Source organism: Leopardus geoffroyi, chromosome B3 (assembly GCF_018350155.1).
Source record: "Leopardus geoffroyi isolate Oge1 chromosome B3, O.geoffroyi_Oge1_pat1.0, whole genome shotgun sequence".
NCBI classification, from domain to species: domain Eukaryota; kingdom Metazoa; phylum Chordata; class Mammalia; order Carnivora; family Felidae; genus Leopardus; species Leopardus geoffroyi.
Genome location: NC_059337.1, coordinates 59,122,426 through 59,148,804, shown reverse-complemented (window position 1 = coordinate 59,148,804; position 26,379 = coordinate 59,122,426). Strand labels below are relative to the sequence as shown.

Below are 26,379 nucleotides of genomic sequence, written 5' to 3'. Positions count from 1 at the left end.
AGACAGATTTTTCACTTAGCTCTTGAGCTGAACCACCTCCTCAATGACCTTCCTCTATCTCCATCAAGAACTGGAGCTCAGTTTTTTGAAGATGTAATAGAGCTACTCAGCCCAAACGTGGCTAATTGAAGACAAAAAGAAGATGCCTCATATGTTTCACCACAGTGCAGCCAAACGTAACTGTGCTGTCCAACTCCTCATTCTGTAAAGTATGGCAGGGGCATCTGATTTTTGACTCTGTTCACCAATAAGACTTTAGCCAGTCAGTGGCTTTCTGAAGATCAGTAAAATCATCAAACTTTGGGTCAGCTGTCCAGAAATCAGATTGTGGTAAGCACTCAAGGAGAGATAGGATCTGTAGGGAGCTACTTGATAAAGGATGCTTTGTTTTATTAGTAGAGGTTGCTTTTATGGGAAAAGTTGGGGGGAGAGGTGGGCGGGAAACCCCACGTTTAGCAAAGCTTAGACTTTTCCCCATCACTATAGTTTGTTTTTTTTCTTGGGAACCTTACAGCCTAGGATAATTTTCATAAGGATCTCAAATATTTTATCCCACAGAACAAGAAAAGTAGAGAGTCAGTGGCTTCTATCTCTTCTGTATAGTCTTTCTTAGAAAAGTCAGCATTATTTTTGCTTTATGGAGAAATAAGCAATCGTGTAAAGGAAGAGTTTTGTAGTAAATACCTAATCAAGTTTTTCTTCCTCTCAAGCTCTGACTTAAATTGACATTAACCAAGAGGCATTTTGTTTTGACCTTCATAAAGCATAATTTTTGTTGTACAAAAGGAGTGTTTATAATATACCTTAAAAAGAACATTTGGGGTTCATGGACACTTAGTATTGAGGATTAAGGTAATATTTTAGCTGGTAGGGAACAATACTGTGATAACTAATTGTAGGTTAATATTAAAAGTAATTTTAAAGTAACTTTCCTATCCTTATTAGTAAGTATAACTAGTCATTGGTCTATTTTTTTTTCATTGTAATTATTCATTATTGATTTTTTAGGTTAAAAAAAGAAAGAACTGAAACCTATAGTTAGCTGCCTCTCAAAGATGATAAAGTATATTTCATGGGGACCTCTTTGTATTCTTTGTAAATGTATCTTAAAATTAGAGGCAGTTCCTTAAAAAAGCATGGAAAATTCTTGTTCAACAGCTGAAAATGTGCTGCAAATTTAGGAGACGTGACAGTTAATTACTAAGCATATTAAATCATTTAGGCAGTTTAGAGCTTGTTATTAAAGGCAGCATTTTTTGTTTTACTAAAGTGACCTTTTTTTGCTTTTAAAATGATTAAACTTTATTTAAATAAAATCAGCAATAGTTTATATATATAAAACATATATATATGCCAATTTTTATTTGAAAATTATGCTTCATTGCTAACTTATGTAAATGGATACCTTAAGTTTCATTTTATCCCATGTAGACTCTACAGGAAAATTCCTTTTCAAATTTATTTCTACTTAGTGTAATGTTTTGCAGAAGTTTTTAGTGTGGGGATTTTTGATTTTATTATTTTTTATTTTGATGTTTTAGTATTTACCTATTCATTTTCAGATTGATCTGCCTACAAATACTATCCCCAGCAGCCATCTACCTCTTGTTGGAATTGTGTTAAGCCAAGGGTGACTGTAATGTCACCCGGGGGTTATAAGGTTGAGGTCTCTGCAGGGCCTACCTGAGCAACCTTATTTCTATGAAGAGGATTTGGGTTTTGTCTCTGTGCTCTAGTATTGATGCTAAGAAAGTGTTAACTAAGTTAAATAGCGAAGCTATCAATTGATGGAACTCCTGATTATTTTCTCTCTTCTAAAAGTGTAGATTACAGCTGTAGGGCTTTCTTTTTCAGTTAGGTTGCCCAGTTCTGTCCCATAGAATCATACTCATTCCAGCTATTCTCCTTATGACTGATTAATAATAAGGTGGATAAGTAATAGTCGTTGGCATTCTCCGTGTGCCAGGCACTGTTCTAGGTGCTTTACATGTATTAACTTAATCTTCACAACAACCCTATGAGGTAGGTACTCTTATTTTTACTCATTTTATGTATGAGGAGACTGAGGTGCACAGAAGGGTTAACAAATTGACAGTCACTTGTTATACCTGTGGTATCTATCTACTCATGGTAAGATTTTTCAGTTATATGTAGCATCTTATTCTTCACATTCCCCAGGATTATTGGTTTTCTACTGCCTTAAAGTCTTACTTGGGCGCCTGTGTGGCTCAGTCAATTAAGCGTCTGATTTTGGCTCAGGCCATGATCTCATGGTTAGTGAATTTGAGCCCCGCATCAGGCTCTGTGCTGGTAGTGCAGTGCTTGCTTAGGATTCTCTCTCCCTCCCTCTCTTTCTGCCCCTCCCCCACGTGCACACTCTCTCTCTCTCTGTCTCTCAAAATTAAAAAAAAAAAAAAAGTCTTACTGCTGATTAAGTAAATAGCATTTACCAATCATCTTTTTATTTAAAGGGTGCCATACTCGTAAGTGGAGGAGTCCCACAGAATTGACTGTTTTTTGTGGGGTTTTTTTTGAACCTATATCAATATGTGGCTCCTGGCTGCCTCAGTCAGTAGAGCATGTGACTCTTGATCTTGGGGTCATGAGTTTGAGCTCCATGATGGGCATAGAGATTACTTAAAAAATTTTTTTTAATAAAAATAAACCTGTATCAGTATAGCAATAAATTCAAAAGATATCATGGAATAACTATTAAAAGATGTTTCTTTTTGAATATGTTAAGGTTATATTATCTGTGCTGAAAACTATTTAGAAATACTTTTTCTTAAAAAAATTTACATGTAAGAGTTTTTTGTTTTTGTTTCTTCCTTATTCAGTTGCCCACAAAGTGAAGCTGCTTTGGGGGTTTTCTCTTCCTCTTCCTCCTCTTCCATCTCCTCCTCCTCCATCTCCTCCTCCTCCTCCTTGTTCTCCTCCTTTTTCTTCTCCTGCTTCTGCTGCTTCATTCATGTTGTTAAAGTTATATATGAAATTTCTTTAAAAAGTGAAATTACCTATGAAATTAGATAAGGTTTGGTAAACAAATAGAGATTATTCAGTATATATAGCTTGACATTGAATATTTAGTCATGAATTTGAATTTAGACAGGCTACCACAAAATATTTATAATCATTTTATAACTAGATTGCTATTTTGGTGACTGCTTTTATTAAATTCAGTTTCATTAACCATTATGGCCTGGTAGGATTATCTACATACACAATTACAGGACATTCTCATTGTCTTAACACTAAAGAAAGTACAGGCCATCAGGTATTTGTTCATCTCAAGGAATCTTGATGTAATGTAATATTTTCTGTTATACACATTACTTTTTCTATATAAAATTTAAACTTTAGTAAAATCAATCTACAAGATCATATAAGATTAGTTCCATTATCACAGTTTTGCAGGTATTTCTGGTAGATTTTATTTTTAAAGTTTTATATAATGAATATATTCACAAATCCCTATCTTTGGGTAGTCAGTGCTCTTTAAGACATATCTTTGGGTATGGTATTTTTATATAGTAATTGTTTCTTTATAGCATTCTGCATTATTTTTAAAGTTTTGACTTTTTAAAAATGCATATTGTTTAGTGATCGATTAAAACTATTTGTAGGGTAGATAGAATAATCGCTGTATATTTGGAGGGACATATGTATACCAGACCGAAGTGAAACTTTTAGCCTAATCTTACATTTGGGAGACTACATGATTTTGAAAAGTTACAGGTTTGAAGAAGGATGGTTGTTCGTGAAATACTAAGTAGGGAAAGAATGTGGAAAAAGGGAAATAGGCAGCTCAGGACAGGAATCTTTGTTATGAGAAAGGAGAAGAAAAATATAATTATGAGCATCTGTGGAATAGATTTTGAAGCATTTTGGAGGCATGCCTCTGTGCATTTGTACATTTCTATATCTCTGTGACCTAACATAATAAGTGATCATAGTCTCTTTGTATTATATATACCTTAACAATTGTTCTGTTTCCTACTAGACAGTACTTAGTGTTTGACTTTCATATATTTATGCTTTAATATATCCATCCAAATGACTTAGACCATGCTGGCCTTGTGTCTCCATTTCTATTTTTCTTTCTGAGATTTTACCTTTGTAGCACATAGCAGAACCTCCACCTCTGCTCACTGTTATTTTGTACCTTTCTATATTCTCTTTCCCACTAACCACATTAATTTCTGTGTATATATTTTAATCCTGAATGACCTTCCTGTTCAAATAGTGAATCTGTTTTGGGGATAGGAACTTTTACAGCCAACAATTATTCTATTCTCATGGTAAGGAGATAATTTAGCAATATATTCCCCCATCTTCAGTACTACCTTTTTTTCATCCTCTGTAAACAAGTACATTTTGAAAGTAATGTCGTTTTAAGATGTATTTTTATATTAAGAATGGTCAAAGTAGTAAGTACAATGTATAATGAAGTTACAGTTTTGATTTAATATGGAAGTCATGTATAAGAAGTTGGAAATGTCACCTTTGTATAGTGTTCCACTTACTATGCTTGGATAATACCGTTTACATAGAAGTATTTCTCTGAAATGGAAGTGTGTTAGGGTTCAGAGGAAGCAAATCCCAAATTACAGAGGCCTTCCTTAGCTTATAGTGTGGAGCAAGTGATAACAGGGATATTGAGACCAAATGAAATCATTTACATAAATGCAAAAATAACATATTGTTTAATTAAATGTATGTAAACGGCAAACTTTCTTAGCAACAAACAAAAGGCTCTGATGGTTCATAGTTTATCATCCTCCTTGAGATGAGGTAATCGGAAAAGAAGTATTGACTAAATTGATTGTTTTCTTAATCATCACAAATCTATTTTGAAAAGACCCATAGTTAATAAAAAATGATATTTCTATTTAAGGCAATCCCTCAGTTACATGGGTTGGTTACAGGGTATACCAAATGTTTTTAAGATGAAAATGTCAAAATTAATTAGAAGAGCAGCTCTAGTTAAATTTCTTGGGCCTCATTCTAAATGATCGTGATTGGACACTGAGGATTTATTTTTATTTGACTTAGTGGTAGGGGTATATGGCTTACTTTGTTTTTGATTAGCCAAGAAATTGAGATAAAATGCCTACTAGGATTAAAAAGAAGTAAGCTTTATCATTCTAGCCTGTAGGTAGGGGTAGAATGATATTATTATCACTCACAATTTGTCTTCTACAAGTGATCAGTTTTTAAGGAAACTCAATAGTTTTCCTTATATAGTCATATATGCTTGCATTTCTTTATTTGTTTTGTTTATATTGCTTGGCTTTGAGTGATTTCATTACTCAATGTATTTTTTTTTCTCAAGCACTTACTATATATTTAATATTGTCTTACGCCTTTTGGGCTTTGGAAACTATAAAGATTGGTAGTACATGGTCGCTACCTCCTAGAATCCTTTGCATGATTTCCTTTTTCTGCCCTGAAACATTCCCAGAACTGGATTTTTATCATGAGGGCATTTTTGTGTGGATGTGTGTTTATGACAGAATTAAATTTCATGAAGCCTAGATTTTGAGTTTTTTGCCACTAGTGTTTTGTTTTGTTGTTATTTGTTTTTAATCTTAATCCAGTGAATCTGGTGCATAGGTGTTCTATATATATTTGTTGTTCGTGGTGTTTGGAGGTAATAATCACCTTTGAGTATAAAGTTTTCTTTTTATAAAGTTTTGTCACAAAATGAAAACAATTTAAAATCTTTTGTATGTCAGTTTTAGTAGTTGCTCATGGCTTATAATTCTGTGTTTTTTGAAAATTGGAGTAAGAGCTACATTAAATGTAGGCAAGAAGATAGACACAGAAATAAGGAAATAACATATATAAGGCAGTTCTTTGGGTACTGTAGTTTTTCCTGATATTGCCAGTCGGTTTTGATAACTGGTGTGCCTTATTATATTTTCAATCTCAAGTAACCCAGTAGTGCTAATTTAGATGCCACATCTGAATCAGTAAATGTAGAACAAGATTGAGTTCTGAAAAATTCCAGTTATGTAAAACCCACCAATCCAGACATCTCTTTCTTGAACATTATTTACCTAATAGAGATTAAAAATAAAGGTATTCTTAGCAGGTGATTGTTGAGAAGAAATTCTGAGTATAGAGGAAGGTCATTGAGACAGGTCAGCTAGAGGTGGACACACAGCCTGCCTAATAATTGGATGGATGCTACCTGGCTGGAAGATGGAGCAGATTGGTGGATCAAAATCTCAAAGGGAAACCTTTCATTTTTAGTTGAAATGTTTATTAAAATTATATTCCACAAAGTACTATCATATTGTATGCTACAATTTAACTATTAAGAAGTGACATCACCAATAATTATTGTTACCCTACCAAAAGATTGTTTTAAGTGGTATTTGGTATGTGAAATATATTTGGCTGAGTGGTACTTAGTATACTTTTCTATTACTTTAAAATATGAACTTTTAAATTATATCCAAAGTTAGAACACAACATATCTTATAAATAAGTTGTTTCTATTTTATAGGTTTATTTACTGAAGCTCATTTTTGTTATTTCTTTAGGTTTACGTGAGATTAAGACCATTCTTCAGGGAATTCCTGGAGCGAATGTCTCAGATGTATGAGGTAAACATGCTTAAGCTAATTACATAAGTATTTTTATTTTATTCAATATAGTACCCATATTTAGATCATGTATAATGATTACTTCTTTTCCCCTGAATTTGTAGATCATTCTTTTTACTGCTTCTAAGAAGGTGTATGCAGACAAGTTACTGAACATACTAGACCCTAAAAAGCAACTGGTCAGGTAAATTTAATTAAGAAATAGTAGAAATGTCTGTCACACTGATCTATGAAATTACTATGATTCTATTTAATTTTCATGGCCATTTTCAGTTGGCCGCATATATAGAGATTTGTTGTGTTGAATGGTGAAAACGAACTTTTTTAAGCCCCCAAACTCTTTAAGAGTTCCTAATGATATTAACTTCAGACAGACGTTCTTTAAAGGATACAAAGATCAAATGTATTTATTCACTGTTACATCTGTATCCTCACTTCTTTGGGGACTGGGGGGAGATTGGGGGTATGTGGAATTTTTCACTGTGTGCATGATGTTTTCACTTCCTTATGTCTCTGAGATAATGCATGTTATGTCACCTTTTTAATGGCATAGAAAATAAAGGTTAATTTTAACAGAAAGGATAAATTAAACTCTTTTGCTTTTTTCAAGAGCAAATTTCTCTTCCATGGAAAGAAAACATTACATGAATCTAATTGGAAATTGCAGTTGGTTTAGTCACTCAAGTTACCCGATCTGGACTCACTTCCTTGTGTGTGTCCTGAGCCAGCAGATGCAGTGTGTTCCTGGTTAGGTGGGAGTGCCTCGGGTAATCTTAAAACAGTTTAAAAATCAGTTCCATTATTTCTGTCAACAGAAATGAAATACTAAGACTGCCAGCAGTCTTGATGCATCCTCTAAGATGACAGAGTTAATCTATGTTGTTGTTTTTTTTTAACCGAGAATGCTGAGAGAGATGCCAGAAAAGGTTCATAAAAGCTTTAATAGCCAGGAATTCATTTTCTTGAATACTTTTTCCCATATTTTTTTAGTGGAAAGTCCTAATTTCTACTGTTAATAGTACCTTTGTTATAGAGTGGTTACAACTATGTTAAAAGACTTTTTCTGATGTCCACGTTTAGGGGATTTGCTTTCTTGTAAATAGAACTATGTTTTTTGTTTTTTTTAATCTAAAGGAGCAAAATTTGTCCTTGTTGTCACTTCCCATTTTAGCTTCCAATATAAGCAAGCATTAGACACACAAATGAAATTTTTTTTTCTCTTCATAAAGGTATAATGCATGCTTATTTTATCTAACTTTAACAAAAGTACACAAATGATTTTGTTTTGATGACTTCATTCATTCTAAAGATTTCTGTTCTCTTTTAGAGCTTTCTTTCATTTTTCTCGGGAACAAATCATAGTCATGGAATTATAATGTTACAAATTAACACCCTTCATTTAAACTACATTTATAAACCTACACATTGAGAGTTTAAATTTGTTTTATCTAGTTTTTGTATCTAGTATTTGAATAATTTAAAACAGGAGGAGCTTTTTGAACAGTGTATTGCATTAGAGTGCTATGTTGAAGATAAGGTAGACTCAAATTCCTGTGATCTGAGTCTCACGATTCCAAATGCCAATCTGATGACTGGCAAGAGTAGTTCCTTTCTAAAACTGCAAATGCCTGCTATTGACTCTCAGGCTCCTGAATAACTGGAGGGATTTTAGTGTAATTTATTTACAGTAAGCATTTGTATCCACATACATGTTCATTTGTCTCCTGTCTTGGGTGAGTTTGCTGCTATTGGCAAAGAAACATCAGTAGTGACTTGCGTGTACCTGCTGCACCTGCCTGTCTAGTTTCCTCAAATGTAAATGTTTGTACAGATAAAAATGGAATCTTTTATAGGCCCATCCAGGACTTAAATTCTTTTGTCTGGTCTTACCTTTTCAAAGTAGAACAGTCTTTAAACCATACAGTGGTAGATGATCATTTAATTTAAAGTATTCTTTATAGAAAGGGGGGGAGAGAACTGTTTCTACTACATTTCTTCTGGTTGGAAAACTCTGTCGTCATCACCGGGACTGATGTTTTTAAGGTTGAGTTTTGTTGTTGTTAGAGCTATGGCCAATATTGTTGGTGGAAAATGCCCTTTTCTTGAAATTCCATAATTAAAAATATAGGTATATATAAGTAGGCCCTAGCTGCTGAAAAATTGTTTAGTGGGATTAAGACACAAGGAAGCCAAACTATCAAATTACTAATGTATGCAAATGGAGTATTTCAGGGTGGCCAGTATTAACTATTAGTAATATTCCAAGACTAACATTTTGAGTGCTAAATGAGATTATGTAATTTATGACAGTATATAATTATTATAAGACCTTCAATTGCTTTTAGTGGTACACCATTTTTCAGTTAAGTATCTATCATTGGTGAAACATCAGTTTACATTTGTAATACTTAAATCTGAATTCATCATTTCATTCAATCCTTGTTTTTCAAATATTCATATACACACTCACACGAAATTAAAAGGAAGATGGGTGTTTGGGAAAAGTATGAAGTGATGGAATAAACATTCGTTTTGGCCTCCACAGCTTTTCTCAAAAACTATAAGGGAAACTAAAAACATTTTTGAAAATGCCAACACAGAAACATTCCTTCTTATATTTTCTATTCTGGCATGTACAGGGATAGGGAGGCTGTGTGGTCTTCTGGTTAGAGCAAAGGACTGGGAGCCAGGAGGATCCTGGGTTCCAATGCGGGGCTAACCACTGACTTACTGTGTGACCTTGGGCAAGTCACTTGACCTCCTTGTGCCTCAGTCAACCATCTGGAAAATTGGTTAAAAAGCAGGACCTCGATGACACAACCAGATGCTGCATCTGAACTGAGCTTTCCTGGGTAAATAAATTACAAAAACAATTTACAGAGTTTTTAATCCCTCTTTATAATTTAATATAACATTTTGGGATAAGCCAAAGTTCTTAAAGGCATGGTAATATTTGGTTGTAAGGTTTCAATAATTGCTAACATTTTTTAAAGTAAAACTGTAGCCCAAAGCTTAGGCCCACATTTGTATTTGAATTTCCTTTGTGAGAGAAAATAAGGCTAAAACTGTAAAGCCTGTGGTATGTGTGTATGTTTCAGTATGTGTTGTACTTTTTGGAGTTTTTTTAAGTTAATTTCTTTTTATTTTTATGTTTAGGCATCGGCTTTTCCGTGAACATTGTGTTTGTGTACAAGGAAATTATATAAAGGACTTAAATATCCTTGGAAGAGATCTTTCAAAGACTATAATAATTGACAACTCACCACAAGCCTTTGCATATCAGGTATGAAGAGAGGGTTGCTAAACAAAATGAGATTGGAAAAAAAAAAAAAATACAATGAGAACAAATGCTGCCAAACAGAATGTAATAGGAGAACAGAATTTTCACTGGTGGAATTTCCCTTTTTAGTGTTATCTTTTAGAATTAGAAATGCCAAATTGCTATATTTCTTGTGGACATTTTTCTTTTAAATAAATGAAAACAGATAAAAATCTGAGTAATAATTCTGGATAAGAAGAGATTATAAGCTGTACATCAGTTAATAGCATTCTTATCAGTTGTTAAATCAGTATGTCAGCACCAAGCCTGATATGGGGATCGTACTCATGAACCATGAAATCATGACCTGAGCCAAAGTTGGAAGTTTAGCTGACTGAGCCACCCAGGCGCCCCTTATTTTTCTTTTTTTTTTTTTTTTTAATGTTTATTTATTACTTTTGAGAGCAAGTGTCTGTGCGAAAGCTAGGGAGGGGCAGAGTGAGAGACTCCCAAGCAGGATCCACACTGTTAGTGCAGAGCCCGATGAGGGGCTTGAACTAACAAACTTTGAGATTATGACCCGAGCCGAAATCAAGAGTCAGAAGCTCAACCAACTGAGCCACCCAGACACCCAGCAAGATATGTATTACATTATGAATGTGTTCGTGTGATAGGTCTGAGATTTCCTTTACAGTAAATCAGTGCAGAGTAGGAATGGTGGAAATTGGGTTGGGTGTAGAAAGAACAAGTGAAAAGTAAACAGTAAAAAGATGAAAAAAGAAAAATGGGGAAAACTGCATATGGTATTGAAATGTGTTCAATTTAGGTCATTGGTCACATTTTGAAATATATTTTTAAGAATTTCATATTGGTTCCTGGATAAAATAATTTCATTTATCTACCATCTTAAATATAGTATTCTGCATTAATATTAAAGATAACCTAGAGATTATTTACTATAAAATGTGGTTTGCATTCTCGTTTTTAAACTTCTCTTCAGTGAAATACCATTGCATCAATTTGTTACGTTCCTGCCGTTTCAGGTTATCCTGCTATTTGTTGGAAATAGAACAATGAATGTCACACAGTCCCTGTGTAAAAGTATATAGGCTTTCTGATAGTGTTTATATTGGCAACACCCCTCTCACAGTGCCTAGCATAGACTAATAGTGACTATTTTTTTAATCCATAAAGTAATATTTTTAATTACGTAATTGCAAAACTTGTTTCAATGGATCTTTCTTGTTTAGTTTCATATATATTAAGAAGACATTAAGGTGAAAAATCAGTTGGGCTTTGATGTATCCCTTAGCATCTGTTTCTTGCACTATTGAATTGTCAGAATGTAACAACCATAAACTGATGGCATTCCTTTTCACAGTAACTTCTGCAGATCACTGTGTACTTAAGTATCTGTTATTTCTTTTAAGTTTTTATAAAGTATGCAAAATGTAATAAAAAGGATTTAATTACTTATTTATTATTTTAGCTATCTAATGGAATCCCTATAGAAAGCTGGTTTATGGATAAAAATGACAATGAACTCCTAAAATTGATTCCATTTCTGGAGAAGCTTGTAGAACTGGTAAGTATTTTATTTATCTTGTGTTTTGCACTTACTGCCTCAACTCTATTGAAGTAAATCTTTTTAATTACTTTACTTTATGTGCACTGACTTTTAAAGTCAACTTGGTATGAGATTAGGGCAAAAAAAATTGAAAAGGATTACAAGCATTTTCTAACCTTGTAAACTATATCAAAATCATGCTTCTCAGTATTTAATAATTTGCAGGTTGAATGTTTTTATTTTCACTGGGCTGCTTCTTATGAAGTCACTAACAGTATTAAATTGATTTCACTTTGCTTTCATAGTTCAGGTCTAGAATTAATGCTTGTGCTACTGAAACTTTATTCTGGTGTTGTTTTTTCCTAATAAATAAAGTAGAATTCAGTGGCTTAACACTTTTACCAGTTCTTTTGGTTTTGCCTCTTAGTGCATAATTGTTCTTTACAGAATTAAAACTTTAATGACAGTTCTTTTAATCTAAATTTAATTCTAAGTTAACTGCTTGTGTGTAGTATCTTTATATTTGGCAAACAAAGTGAAATAAATAGTGATATATTTTCTCTGCAAAGGAAGAATGTTCACAGTGTTACAGAATCATATTTTTACATGGCTTTTAAAATGTCTTTTTCTCCACACAGAATGAAGATGTTCGACCTCACATCAGAGACAGATTTCGCTTGCATGATTTGCTGCCCCCAGATTAAGTACAAAGACTTGTCAAATCACTGAAGGGGGAGAGAATGCAGGACCCTTTTGGACTAAGACAAAAACATTGCCATTACTGTTGAAATTTTGCATTTTTGTACCCCGTCTTGCTTTTCTTATCTTTGGTGCCCAATAATAATCAAGGGTTACAGAAAGAGACTTTATCTCAGATTGAATACATACAGTAGGTAGGCTAAAACAGAAGAGTCTTTAGAACTAGTGCAACTCCGGTGAAATTTTTTTATGTACAGGACATCTGCAGTTTATAAAGAATTCTGTTTCTGCCACCAGCAGTTTGACCTGTAGTCACACAGGATTTTATGATAATAACAGAGATGAAAATGGACTTTTATTTTCTCTCTGTTTGGTGCTCTAAGTGGGTTTGTAGCCACTTTTCTGTTACTTTAAGATTCTCATTTCAACAGGAATGGCCAGTAAAAGTTGTTTTATTTTTCCTGTTAAGGTTTATAACCTTTTTACATTTTTGACCTGTATTAGATTAGATTTTCATTATGCATTCCTTTTAGTTGAGGCGCTTCCTAGTTTTCTGGAAATAGTCAGTTTTTAGTTTTTTATTATACATTTGAATGGCCGTTTTCCTGCTTTGTCTGCCTGCATATTGTATATTTGTTTAAAAATATTCTCTACTTTTAGTCCATGTAAGTTTCATTTAGAAAGACATGCATTTATATTTTGTTTCTGTAATATTCTGTAGGTGAAATCTTTTAAAAAAAATCAAAGGACTGGGTAGATAAGAATATATGAATGACTAATATTCAAAAGATTTAAACCATTGTGATGGCATGTGTTCCCCAAATGGTAATATCTTGCAATGGCACACGGATTTAACGGATAAAGGTATACCTCAGACTTCACTGTGCTCACCAATCTTTGAGGAGAATGAGTTTGGTCACCTGTTGGGCTTGATTTGGTTACTGCTGCCTTTGGTTTTCTCCAGGAATGAAGTATTCAGCACAGTGACTCAGTATTTTTAGTTATTTTGCATGGGCTGGTAGTACCTCTGTTATGCTCTTGGTTACAATCAATTTAAAACTCTGTGTAACAGTCTTGGTACCTTACAGTAGCTATGCATAATCCTGTGGCACAGTAAACTCCCAAGCCACCAATGCAGCTAATATGCTCTCATAGTGGTTTTCTATGCTATATGAAAATAGTCTTCAAGCCTTGGTTCTCTAATGCAGCTACCACAAGAGGTTGATATTTTTATAGTGGCGTGTAATCTCCTTTTCGGGAGGCTTTTTATGGAAGGTAGAATTTGTAAAAGTTAGTATGCTTTGCCTCTCGACTGCATTAACATGCCACAGGCTCAGACTGTTTTTGTGTAAAGGATGTCAAAGAACGGCACTTTTTCTAAAGAGAAGTTTGATATTTTGTATGCTTGTTAAGAAAGTACAGTATTGGAAATTAAAGGTGGACAACTGATAATTGAGGAGTATGTCACTTAATTTTTTATGTATATTACCTGTTTACTTGTACAACTTATTGTACAAATTACATGCAGCTTCATTTTCAAATGAATCCTTAAAATAAGGAAATCTTTTTAGGAAAACATTTAATTTTTGTATTTTTGATTTTAAAGGCATGAGTTATGTCAATTTTCAGTGTATTAATGAAGATTTTAACTTTTCATCAGGTTGAGTGTTTTCTTACTATATTATCTGTTGTGTATGTAGTTAGCATATTGTGTCACTGAACTGTTTAAAAAATCTAGCATGTAGAGCAAGCCTGTTTTGTGGAAAATCCTTATTCATTAAAAAAAAATAATCATGGCAGATTTTCTGCAAAAAAAAAAGCAAACGCATTTGCAATTCAGAATACTGGTTTTTTTTTTTTTTTTAATTTGTTTTGGTTTGTTTTTGTTTTAATTTAAAGAAAGGTATTTTGCTTGCAGGAAAAATACTCCAGATTCATTTTAATGAGAATCTTTGAAATGTATTTATCTTTAGGGCATCTGGGCATCTTTATGCTGTTTGTCTTCTGTCTTTCTTGAAATAAAATGTACATACGTTACCTTTACATACGCTCTTGCTCAAAATTGTGAACCTAGTTACATTTCTCCTTGCTCCCCTTTTTATGCTCAAACAGTAAAACCCTAAACCTATACAAGAAGATCTAAGCTTTCAGCGTGCATTATAATTGCTGAAAGCTTTTCTGATTAAGCAAACACAGTCTCAAAGGGCTTTCCCATGATGTAAAGGGAAATGTAAGCACCTGTACTGTTGTGCCTCTGGGCACTTTAAATAAACACCAACTTTTAGTTCTCTTTTATTAATGGTAAACTGCTTTCAGTCCCATGCTAGGAGAGTTCTTTAAGTCAACTGACAAAGGAATCTAGCATAACAAGATTCTGTAAAGGAATAAAGGGAAATTTTATATGACCTGAGAAAATTTTTCGAGACCAATTTATTTTTCTTCATTACTTAATTTGGGTCATTTTAAATTTGTTAATATAAAATGTAAAATAACTTATAAAGAGACAATTATCCAGCTTCCTTGTACTTTAACATGTTTTATCCTCTCATTACCCCTAATTTTCTTTTATCTTTTGGTAAATGTTATCTTAAACACACTTCCATTTAGTTAAGCGGAGGTGTTTATTTTGTGAATTGAGATGTGCCCAGCTCCTTCAATTCACACAGGAAACATGAACTCTTAAAAACTGACTGTAGGAAATGCAGGAGAGTTGCATACCTGATAAGACACAGCAAAAGTGACCTATATACACATTGACATATCTGAAGTACATATTATAATTGTGATATTTCCAGTGATAAATGTCTGGCTTTTAAGACATTCTTTTAAATATTTGTATTATTGTTAGGATGTTTAAATCAGTTGTGTTTTTTAATTCTGTGTAATATATGTAGCCCTAATCAGATTTATATCACCATATTTCTTCTTGAGTCTTAAAGAGTTGATAACAATTTGAAACCATAATTGTTTTATATTAGCTAGTATGTATATTTATTTACCCGATGGCTTTATCTTGTTTCCCAAAATTGGGGGGGAGGGAGCTGTTGAAAGCATTGTAACTTCTATAAATGGCTATTTTCTTGTACCTGTCAGTGAAAATGGATGTGTACATTGTTTTTTTTTTATATTTCTCTGGTTTTTCTGGTTTGTTTGGTTGTTGTTGTTGTTGTTGGCTTTTTTTGTTTGTTTGTTTTTTTAAGTGTTAAACATAGAATGGTTTAAAAAAGTTATCTTTGGCCAATGACTTTTTCAGCTAGATAATTACTTTTATTCAGCCTCCTAAAGAAGTTTGTTTTCATTGTTTTGTTCAGTCAACTTGCCTGAAAAAGAGAGACTTCATCTCATCAATGAAGAAAGCATGTCATTATTCCTACAAATCTTTACAGCGAGCACAGAATTCTTCATAAGGATCAGATCTCTTCCACATCTTGTGTCAGTCACATAAAGCTGAAATGTAAAGGACACTGAAGCCTTCATTTAATTGTACTAACACGATGGTGTTATATACCACATCATTAGCTAGTTAAGGTTTTCTGAACTGACTTCTCTTTGTCTTCCTAGGTATTTATTTGTTATCTCTTTTAATCTTGTGTATCTAAATTAACTTAGTTAATAGTTACCCACTGAATAACTATGCCAAGCAACTAGGAAAGAATGTTTATTTTATTTCCCCTTATAGGGGAAGAGTGGACTGGGAACAAAAATGTATGGGCCAAAAGGCCTTAGGTTGTCATTCATTCACTTTCTTATTCCTCTCATGAGCTATATTTGAGTATAGTATTTTTTCAGTGCTGATATGCTTGATTATGTCATTACTTCTCATATCTTCCCAAGTTGAAAGCCTGCTAAGAACCTATATAAAACACATTTAAAATTTTCAGAATAAGAACCACAAAACTCAGTATCTTATATTCAAATGCCACTTAAATTATTATGGAAATCCAAGTCTCACTCACTAGGATACATTTTTATAAAATGTTTCTCTGTATCTTGAATTGAAATTACTTGCTCAGAGGCAAGAGTTCTGGGGGTATAATGTGTTTTGAGAAATTTTTAGAAAGGGGAGAAGAGAGCAGCAAGTTTATACTTAGTTACTTTATGGTTTTGATATTAGTATTTTAAAATACATCAGTGTTTCCCAAACCTGACCATTAGAATCGTTCTGAAGAGCTTAAGAAATACAGATTCCAGAGCCTAACCCCTGCAAAACTGTCTGGATGGATCTAGAGTGGGGCCTGAGAGTGTGTGTGTGTGTGTGTGTGTGTGTGTGTGTGTGTGTGTGTGTGTTTAAAGACCTCCAGGTGATTCTAATAGCCAGCTTTGGGAAATCACTGTTTTAAATAATGTGACGGTGTTTGAGAGTAGGCAACTAAAATAAAGTTTACCAGACATCTCTGGTAGTTTTTTTTTAAACCGGGACCAGATTTCACAGAACTTACTCAAGATACATGGAGGAATAATAAAGAAGATTGAGGCTACTGCTCATTATCATTCTTATCTCCTACTTTTTAAGAGTTTGCATTTCTAGCACTTGGAATAGTTGATCATATATACAGCTGAAGGACATCCCTGAATGAGACCATTATATATATTAATTGTAAAATATTTCACTATTTTTTTATTTTATAAATCTTTGTAGAAATAAGCAATGAAATACTACTTTCATCTTTTGAAATGGGATTTTTCAAGGCATTGTCCTTTTGGCATTAAGGTAGGGGGGAGTTAATATTCTCTCTGCCTTTTTCCATGTGAATCAATATAAAAGTCATGGATATTTAAAAATCTCAGTTTAATTTCTACATATTTACTATGCAGTATAGCCGTGAACAAGTAATGTAGACTTAGTTTTCTCATCTTCAAATGCCCTGATCACCCTACCTCACAGGGTTGTTGTGGGGATAAATAAAACTTTTATGGAAGCACTTTTCTTTGACGATATTTTATCAGCCATTAGAAACAATCTAACAGCTTATATTTGTATAGTGCTTTTTTGCTTGTTACAATTACGTGATTTTTTCACATTACTTTCCCCTTTGATATCTTCAGGATGTACCTGTAAGGAACACAGAATAGGTTACAGACAGGCAGAATGACAATTTCTGGAACTACTGTGTGCAGAAGTGGAATAAAATGTGAATAAAGGGGCTAGTTTTGAAAAAAGAGATGATGGCAAAGAACCAGATTACGGTGAACCTAAGATGAGGAATTTCTACTTGATGTAGTGGGCAAAATAACATGAACCAACATAACTTCAAAAAATAGCATTCTGGTTCCACCCCGATTTCTGTGGTGAGACTTTTTCTTCTTTACTGAGCAAAACTGACATTGTGTAAGTTTAAGGTATATGGTATGAGGACTGGATACAAATATTTGAGATGTTCATCACAATAAGGTTAACATCCTTCACCTAATTACCATTTTTGTTAGGGTGAGATGAGAACATTTAAAATCTACTCTGATAGCAACTTTCAAGTATACATTTACAGTACTGTTAACTGTATATCATATATCATAGTCACTATGATGTACACTAGGTCCCCAGAACATTAGATCCTCATACAACTGGAGGTCTGCCCTTTGACCAGCATCTCTTCATTTCCCCTAGCCCCAGGCTGTGATGAGATTTTTAAGTATTTTCCCTAAGCTCCAAAGGAGTTTGATGCACATACAGGTTTGAGAGTCACTGAAGTACAGGGCCTTTAGAAACAAATGACCTGGCTGGCTTAGTCAGAAGAGCATGCACCTCTTGATCTGAGGGTTGTGAGTTCTGCCCCACATTGGGTGTAGAGATTACTTTAAAATCTTAAAATGACGATTTCAGGTGAATAGTTGACTTGGGAGTTTGGTTAATAAAAGGAGCTTTCAGGATCAAAAGATCTGATTTCAAGTCCATAGGTACTCATTAACTTACTAGCCAAAAGCAGGTATCTAAGCCTCAGTGTGTTCATCTGTGCAAAGGGTGCACCAGGATGTACTTTTCAGACTTAACAAAGATGAATGATACCAAGACATCATAAACTGTAAGGCAATATACAAATAACTACCAGAATAGAAATGGTAAAGCAGCTAGTTCTCTTGCAGATATGCAGGAGATATACATGCACAGTGTTTGGGGAGATGTCTGAAGCTGAAAAGGACAGCAGAAAATCAAGGCATTGTAATAACCACATGTTAGTTTTTTAAGAAAAACATGAGCAGTAGGGTGCATTCACATGAAGACCACAGAAGTGATTGTGGAGAGGTCACCTTGTAAGAATATGTTTGATGAAAATATGCTGAGTGTTAAAAAGTGGATGATGAAGACAGTACTGAATGGCTTGAGAAATCTGGTAAGTAGTTGGGGTAGCAGGCTTATATAAATGGTTTGCCAAGTTAGTAGTTGCTTAGTAATGGATGAACCAAATGAACTAGAACTTTTGGTGTTTATCATAATGAGCTTTAATGTTATACTTGGTGTATGGCAATATTTGTTGAAAGCTATAAGTAGCCTTCCTAATGACAGTAACACTCATTTTAAAGCGCTGCCTTACTATGTGTTAGACACTATTCCAGGCTGTATGAACGGCAGAAGAAAACAACCCTGACATTGCCCTCAAGCTTACAGTCTAGCAATGAAGACTGATAATGTTGGGAAAAGAGTCATGAAGGGGAAGAATGGCTTTGAGAATGCCACAATCTAGTCTGGAACCAGGCTTGGGTTGGCTGAAAAAGAATTAGGTTGAGATCTGTAGAACATGTACTGAAAGAATGTAAAGCCAGGCTTGATTGCAGGTGGAGGGGACATAACATCAAGCAAGGAAGTATATGATCGGATTTATCTTGAAAAGATCACTTTACCATACAGGGAAGAGAGGGGGTTGGTGGGAGATCAGTTAAAAGAGTTACAAAAGGCGGCCTAAATTCAGGGCTCCTGGGTGGCTCAGTTAAGCCTCCAACTCTTGATTTTGGCTCAGATCATGATCTTGCGATTTGTGTGTTTGAACCCTGTGTCAGGGTCTGCATTGACAGTGTGGAGCCTGCTTGGGATTCTCTTTCTCTGCCCCTCCTCTGCTCTTGCTCACTCTCAAAATAGATACATAAACACATTGGGGCACCTGGGTGGCTCAGTCCAGTTGAGCATCTGATTTTGGCTCAGGTCGTGATCTCACGGCTCGTGAGTTTGAGCCCCGCGTTGGGCTCTGTGCTGACAGCTCAGTGCCTGGAACCTGCTTGAGATTCTTTCTCTCTCTCTGCCCTCCCCCAACTCGCACTCTGTCTTTCAAAGTATAAATAAACAGTAAAAACAAAAAGATTTTTTTATTTTTTTATTATTTTTTTTTTAATTTTTTTTTTTTTTCCCAACGTTTATTTATTTTTGTGACAGAGAGAGACAGAGCATGAACCGGAGAGGGGCAGAGAGAGAGAGGGAGACAGAATTGGAAACAGGCTCCAGGCTCTGAGCCATCAGCCCAGAGCCTGACGTGGGGCCCGAACTCACGGACCGCGAGATCGTGACCTGGCTGAAGTCAGACGCTTAACCGACTGCGCCACCCAGGCGCCCCCAAAAAGATTTTTTTTAAAAGATACATAAACACATAAACTTTAAAAATTAAAGTTAAATAAGTTAACCTAATTCTCCATACAACGTCTTCCCTTTCTCATAAGACCACAAACATTCGGTGCTAACCTAATGGACAATCTGAGGCCAGGAGGTTGGTAAAGTCTTAGGGAGAGTATGGACTGTCCATTTAACGGACAGGAATAGGAAGATAACTGTAGGATTTTATGGCACCATATAAAAGTAAGAGCAAATGTATAAGAGTTGAATAGAGACAGATGCTGTCATTCATGTCTTACAAAATTCTTGGGTAGGCTTTTTTGGGTAGCGGTTGGGGTTAAATGAAAAAAGTAAGTTCTTGTATCAAATATAAATCAAATCTTTTTATATATGTAATGACTCAGTTATTTTGGTACTTTATAAATGTCTTAACTTGGTCCTGTTTGCAATTAAAACTTCCTCTTCAGCCTTACTTCACTTAATCTCTGAGATTTTGAGTCTAGTGCTTAAGGCAGTTCACTTAAAAAGAAGCCAATGGCATCTCCATTTCGGCTGTTATTTACTATCCTGTGGTCTTTTTTTTTTTTAATGTTTATTTATTTTTGAGACAGAGAGAGACAGAGCATGAACAGGGGAGGGTCAGAGAGAGAGGGAGACACAGAATCCAAAGCAGGCTCCAGGTTCTGAGCTGTCAGCACAGAGCCTGACGCGGGGCTCGAACTCATGGACCATGAGATCATGACCTGAGCCGAAGTCAGAAGCTCAACCAACTGAGCCACCTAGGCGCCCCTATCCTGTGGTCTTAATGATGAAGTTCTTGTAGGCAGAGATTTTAATATTAATTTTTTCAACAAACATTGATCAATTACTCTGGTCATCTGTAAAATAAGAAAACTGTTCTGTGTGATTTTAGGGCTCCTCTGGAGGACTAACCTGTGAATCACAGATTCATTTTAAGGACTGAATAAATTCTCAGCACATAATTCTTTTTTTTTTTTAATGTTTATTTTTGAGAGAGAGCACAAGTGGGGGGAGGGCAGAGAGAGGGAGACAGAGGATCTGAAGCAGGCTCTGCACTGACAGCAGCGAGCCTGATGCAGGGCTCCAACTTGTGAACTGCGAGATCATGACCTGAGCCTAAGTAAGACGCTTAACCAACTGGGCCACCCAGGCATCCCTGGCACATAATTCTAGACAATTGTTTCCCTGCTTCCTCATTTCAAAAAGCAACACGCACAATACTGTGAAATCTCAATTTCTGCCTCAAAAATCTATCAATGCTGCCTACATATAGCCCATGTATTTTTCCATAGCATCTCCACAAACCATTTTCAACTGCACGTGGTTTAAAACCTTGAAGTTAATATCCCCAGAACCTAGAACAATACTGAGTACAGGGTAGGCACTTGATAATTATTTGCTGAATAAATAAATGAATGAATGAGTTCACGCTTCAAAGTATGGACTTCCATTTAAAAGTCCAGAAAATTGATTCATTCAGTGCACCCCAGAATTGATGAGATTCAGGGGAATTGGTTCATACCAATTAAACTCATGAGACACTAGTTTTTAAGCCAGATTTAAATTTCCTTCATTTACTAGCAAAAGTTTTCTCCCTATGAAACTAGATTACAATCAGATGCCTCCTTGGTGAGGGTGAAACAAAAGAGAAAATCTATTGAAAATGAATTATAATGTCTAATATCAACTCAACAGGATACCCCTCTACTAGATATCGGCCAAATATCTAATAGATACTTACTTTTTCTCTAGAGACTTTTCTCAGAGACTTAGCCTTTTCTCTAGAGACTCAAAATCTTGTTCTTTGGTTTTTCCTTCCCTATGCTTCACCTTCTTTCTGTTAACTTTTTTTTTTTTTTTTTTTGTCTTTAAGATATATTGTCTCAGAACATCTCCAGGCAAGTTAATACAGATAACTACACTAATGACAAATGACTAATCACCACCATTATTACAGATATATATGTTGCTTTCCTGAGACTCTACCTTGGGGTAGTTGATTGGATCTGGCACCTTCTTAACCACTTATTTACTATATACTAGTTCAGGTTACTGCTATAATGCTATAGATTTACTAGTAATATAATAAAAGAAAAAGGACCCAAATTAATTTTCTTTTCAGACCACCTTTCTTTCATGAGGGAGGAACAATGAATGACCTGATGGGCAGGTTTTTCTTGGTAACAAAAACCCAGTTCTGCATAAAATTTATTCATGCAGTCATTCAACAGTTACTAAGTGCCTACTATGTGGCAAACACAGACTTAAATATAGCAGAGCCTAGCCTCTAAAGATTTCTTACCTGTAATTAGACTACTAGGATGTACCTGTTAAAAGTTTTTGCTGAGGCCAAGAATGAAATGTACTGGAAAGATGCTGGGGTACCTTATAACATTTATAGAAGAGCTGGACAACTGGACATCAAGGGTAGGCTGGAGGAAGTGAGGTGGCCTGGAAAATCATCACTTCATCAAGAGTTGTGGTCTTCCCTTCAGGGTGTTGTCATCAGTCACTAAATTCTAAAGTCCTGGGAAAGAGACTCTGTTAACGCTGCATAACAATTCACTTCAAAAGTAAAAAGGCTTGGGGTTCCTAGGTGCCTCTGTTAAGTGCCTGACTCTTGATTTCGGCTCAGGTCATGATCTCACAGGTTCATAGGTTTGAGCCCCACATTGGGCTCTGCACAGTGCAGAGCCTGCTTGGGATTCTCTCTCTCCCTCTCTCTGCCCCTCCCCTGCTCGTTCGCCTCACTCTTGCTCTCAAAATAAATAAACTTAAAAAAAAAATTTTTTTTTTAAGAGGTTTATGACTACTTCTAACTCATCTGTGGGTTGATGGGACTCAGCTGGGCAACTCTTGCTTTCCCTCTTTTGCAGTTGCATTCAAACGTTAGCCTGGGATGGAATCACCTGAAGGCTCAATTAGGCTGGATGTCGAAGATGGCTTCTTTACTCCCATGTCTGGCATTTTTGCTGGCATATCTGGAACAGCCAGGGGCTGGCTGGCTCTCTCCCTAAACACCCTCTCTATATGGTTAGTCAGAAACAGCTTGGTGGTCTTAGAGTAGTAAGGCTTCTTAAATGGCTGCTGGCTACCACCAGAGTGAACATTCTGAAAGGTGCAGGTGGAAGCTGCAAGGTTTGTTATGGCTTAGCATCCCATGTCACTTCTGCCCTATTCTACTGGTCAAAAATGCATCATAGGGCTAGCCCAGACTCAGGGGGAAGAGACTGCATAAGGGCTTGAATACTATTCATTGAAGGGCCAACTGTGGAGACTAGCTACAAAGAGAATTGATAGTCCCACTGGGTTATTTACATCCCACCTAAGGGCAGTTCCAGGTTTTATGTAGTTTGAAGCATATACAATTTGGAGGGCTTTTTTGAAGAGTGTAAGGGGTCTGTGCAATGAGGGGCTCTGAAGGTAAAGCTTCATTAAACTTCACAGTTATTTGTTTTTGACTGCCCTTCCCAAATTAGCTATGGTAAGGGAGCAAACACGGCTTTTAGGAGCCCACATATTCTTGTGTACTAGAACAATTTCCTGAAAAGGAGGAACCACTGTGAGCTCACCCCCCCCCCAAAAAGTGTACAGTGTTCAGTTCAATATAATCTGATCATTTTAATGAATAAAACCCAGGTCCCCTGACTTACAAAAGTGAATTTTCAAATATATTCCACAGTATTTCATTTGTTTTATAAATAAAACAACAAAAAACTGGTAGAAGTGGAAGGATACTTTTTTTTTTTTTAACTTACTATGCTTTCTATGCCTTTTTTTCTTTGGCTGCTCCTTAAATATTGATGTTCTTCAAAGATTCTTCTCATTTATATACCCTAGTTTCACATGATTCCATCCACTACCATAATCAGATGACTCCTAGTCCTCTCCATAACCCAGACCTCTCTAGTTCCAAACATGTACTAGACATTTCTATTTGGATGTCCCACAAGAATGTCAAGATCTATATGGCCAAAAGTTAATTTATCCTTATTCTTTATTATGATGAGAGGCACCATTCAGTTATTTTCAAAAACATTTATTGACCATTTACTATATGCCAGGCACTAGGAATATAGTAGTAAAAACAACAGACAAGGTCCCCATGCTGCAAACAGACATTAAATATGTAAACAGGGTCATTAAAGATTATGATAAATGCTATGTCAAAAACAGAGCAATGAGATAGAGTAACTGGGGGAGGCTTCTTGCAGGCAGGAGATCAGGAAGAGCTCTGCAAAGGTAGCATTTGAACTCTGATATGAAAGAAGAAAACCAACCATGCAAAGAGGTGTGGAAAGAACACTGTAGGCAGAAAGAATAGCAAGTACAAAGTCCAAAACTAGGAAAAGGGTTAGTAGCCTTATAAGGCTAGAAGCAATGAAGTTAATGAGAGAGAATGACATAGGGGGTTGACAGGAGGTAGGAGTCAGACTTGTAGGGCCTTATATGCCATAGTAAGGAATTGGAATTTACTCTAAAAATAACAAGAAGCCAGGGGCACCTGGGTGGCTCAGTTGGTTAAGCGTCTGACTTCAGCTCAGGTCATGATCTCACGGCTGGGCTAGTGAGTTTGAGCCCTGCATTGGGCTCTGTGCTGTCAGTGCACAGCCAGCTTAGATCCTGTTTCCCTCTCTCTACCCCTCCCCACAACCACCCCCCACACCATTTGCGCTCTAACATTTAAAAGAACAAGAACAAAAAATAAAAAAATGAAAACAAGAAGCCACTAAAGGCTTTTCTTTTTTTTTTTTTAATTTTTTTTTTCAACGTTTATTTATTTTTGGGACAGAGAGAGACAGACCATGAACGGGGTAGGGGCAGAGAGAGAGGGAGACACAGAATCGGAAACAGGCTCCAGGCTCTGAACCATCAGCCCAGAGCCTGACGCGGGGCTCGAACTCACGGACTGCGAGATCGTGACCTGGCTGAAGTCGGACGCTTAACCGACTGCGCCACCCAGGCGCTCCCACTAAAGGCTTTTCAACTGGGAGAAAGGGGTGTCACAATCTGATTTACATTTTTAAATAAGCAAACTGCCTGGTGTGTAGTGAATGGATTGTGGAGGGAACGGTGGGAGAAGGAAAACCGACTGGGAAGTCATCATAGAAGAGTCTAGAGAAAGTTTGGATGAAGGTGGTTGCAAAGAGATATGGGGGTAATTAAATGTATTCAAGATTAATAGTGGAAGTAAATCAAAGAACGTGGTGACTGAATTTAGGAGGTGAGAGGAAGAAAGCAGAGATAGGTCTCGGTTTTTTGACTTCGGTACCTGGAGATTGGTGTCACCACCACTCGTTCAATCTCCAAAAGCACTATCCTCTACTGCTCTCTCCCACTTCCCCTCCATATCCAACCAGTCACTGTTATTAGTTGGGATTATCCAGAGAAACAGAACAAACAGCATGTGTGTATATACATAAAGAGATTTATTTTAAGGGATTGGCTCACACGATTGTAGGAGCTGGCAATTCTGAAATCTGCAGAGCAGGCCAGCAGGCTGGAAACCCAGGCAAGTGCTGCTGCTGGAGTCCAAAGGCAGTTTGGAGGCAGAATTCCTTTTTCTACAATGTTTTTTTTTTTTTTTAAGGCCTTCAACTGATTGGATAATGATTAGGATAAGACCCATCCACATTTTGGGGGTTAATCTGTTTTACTCAAAGCTTACTGATTTAAATGTTAATCACATACAACAAGTACATTCACAGCAACAACTAGTGTTTAACTAAAAACTGGTTATCACGGCCAAGCCAAGTTGACACATAAAATTAACCATCACAGTCAATAAATTGTTTTGACCCTTAAATATTTCCCAGATTGGTTCTTTTCCTTCTGCTACCATTGCCTTACTTTAGGCTTGTGTTCTCATTTAATTAATTCATCAAATATTTACTTTATGGTATTAGATACTGTGCCAAATGGTGGAAATACAACTGTGAATAAAAGATTATTGCACCCTAGGGACCTTGCATTCCAGCCTTTCCCTGCCTTCTGCTAGCCTCCCTCTAATTTAGCTTTATAAAAGGATGACTGTATATCATTGCCTCTCATACTTTAACATGGAGAGTCATCTGAGGACTTTGTTAAAAGGCAGATTTTGATTCAGTAGGTCTGGGATGGGGTCTGAGATTCTGTATTTCTAACAAGCTCTCCAGATATGTCTGTAGATGAGGAATAAACTAAGAGTAACTGGGCTGTACAAAATCTCTTTAAAGACCATGTTTATAAAATATGTATTTGTAGGGGCGTCTAGCTGGCTCAGTTGTAAAAGTAAGCAACTCTTGGTCTCCAGGTAGTCAGTTCGAGCCCCACATGGGGTGTAGAGATTGCTTAAGTAAATAAACTTAAAAAATAAAATAAAATGTGTATTTTTAGACTCCCTGAAAAGATACACAAGAAATAGATAACAACTGTTGCTCCTAGAAAGAACAGAATGGCTGATCATTGTATATACCCTTTTATAACTTGAATTTTATACCAAGTACGTGTGTTACATATTCGAAAGTAAATTAACAACAAAAGTAAAGTAAAAACACCTGAAACTGCTCCTCTTAATACTCTGCAGTGGAGCCCAGTGGCCCAAAGGGCAGAGTGCAGTTTAGCCCATCTTAAACCCTTTATTATGATCAGTTTACTTATTCAGTTTATGTCGAATGTTGCCAGTCAGGTCAGGGACCACAGGCAT

The 26,379-nt window shown here is 35.7% G+C and overlaps 1 protein-coding gene across 3 annotated transcripts in view; it reads left to right on the top strand.

The window, feature by feature from the left end:
* Positions 1-17,058, top strand: part of CTDSPL2 (CTD small phosphatase like 2) — an 83,348-nt gene extending 66,290 nt beyond the window's left edge. For all 3 annotated transcript variants that reach the window (XM_045449896.1, XM_045449894.1, XM_045449895.1), the window contains exons 9-13: positions 6,549-6,611; positions 6,716-6,795; positions 9,768-9,894; positions 11,360-11,455; positions 12,076-17,058. In XM_045449896.1, the coding sequence (XP_045305852.1) occupies positions 6,549-6,611; positions 6,716-6,795; positions 9,768-9,894; positions 11,360-11,455; positions 12,076-12,141 (432 nt within the window). In that variant the 3' untranslated portion in view covers positions 12,142-17,058. The remainder of the gene's footprint in view (positions 1-6,548; positions 6,612-6,715; positions 6,796-9,767; positions 9,895-11,359; positions 11,456-12,075) is intronic.
* Positions 17,059-26,379: the final 9,321 nt, after the last annotated feature.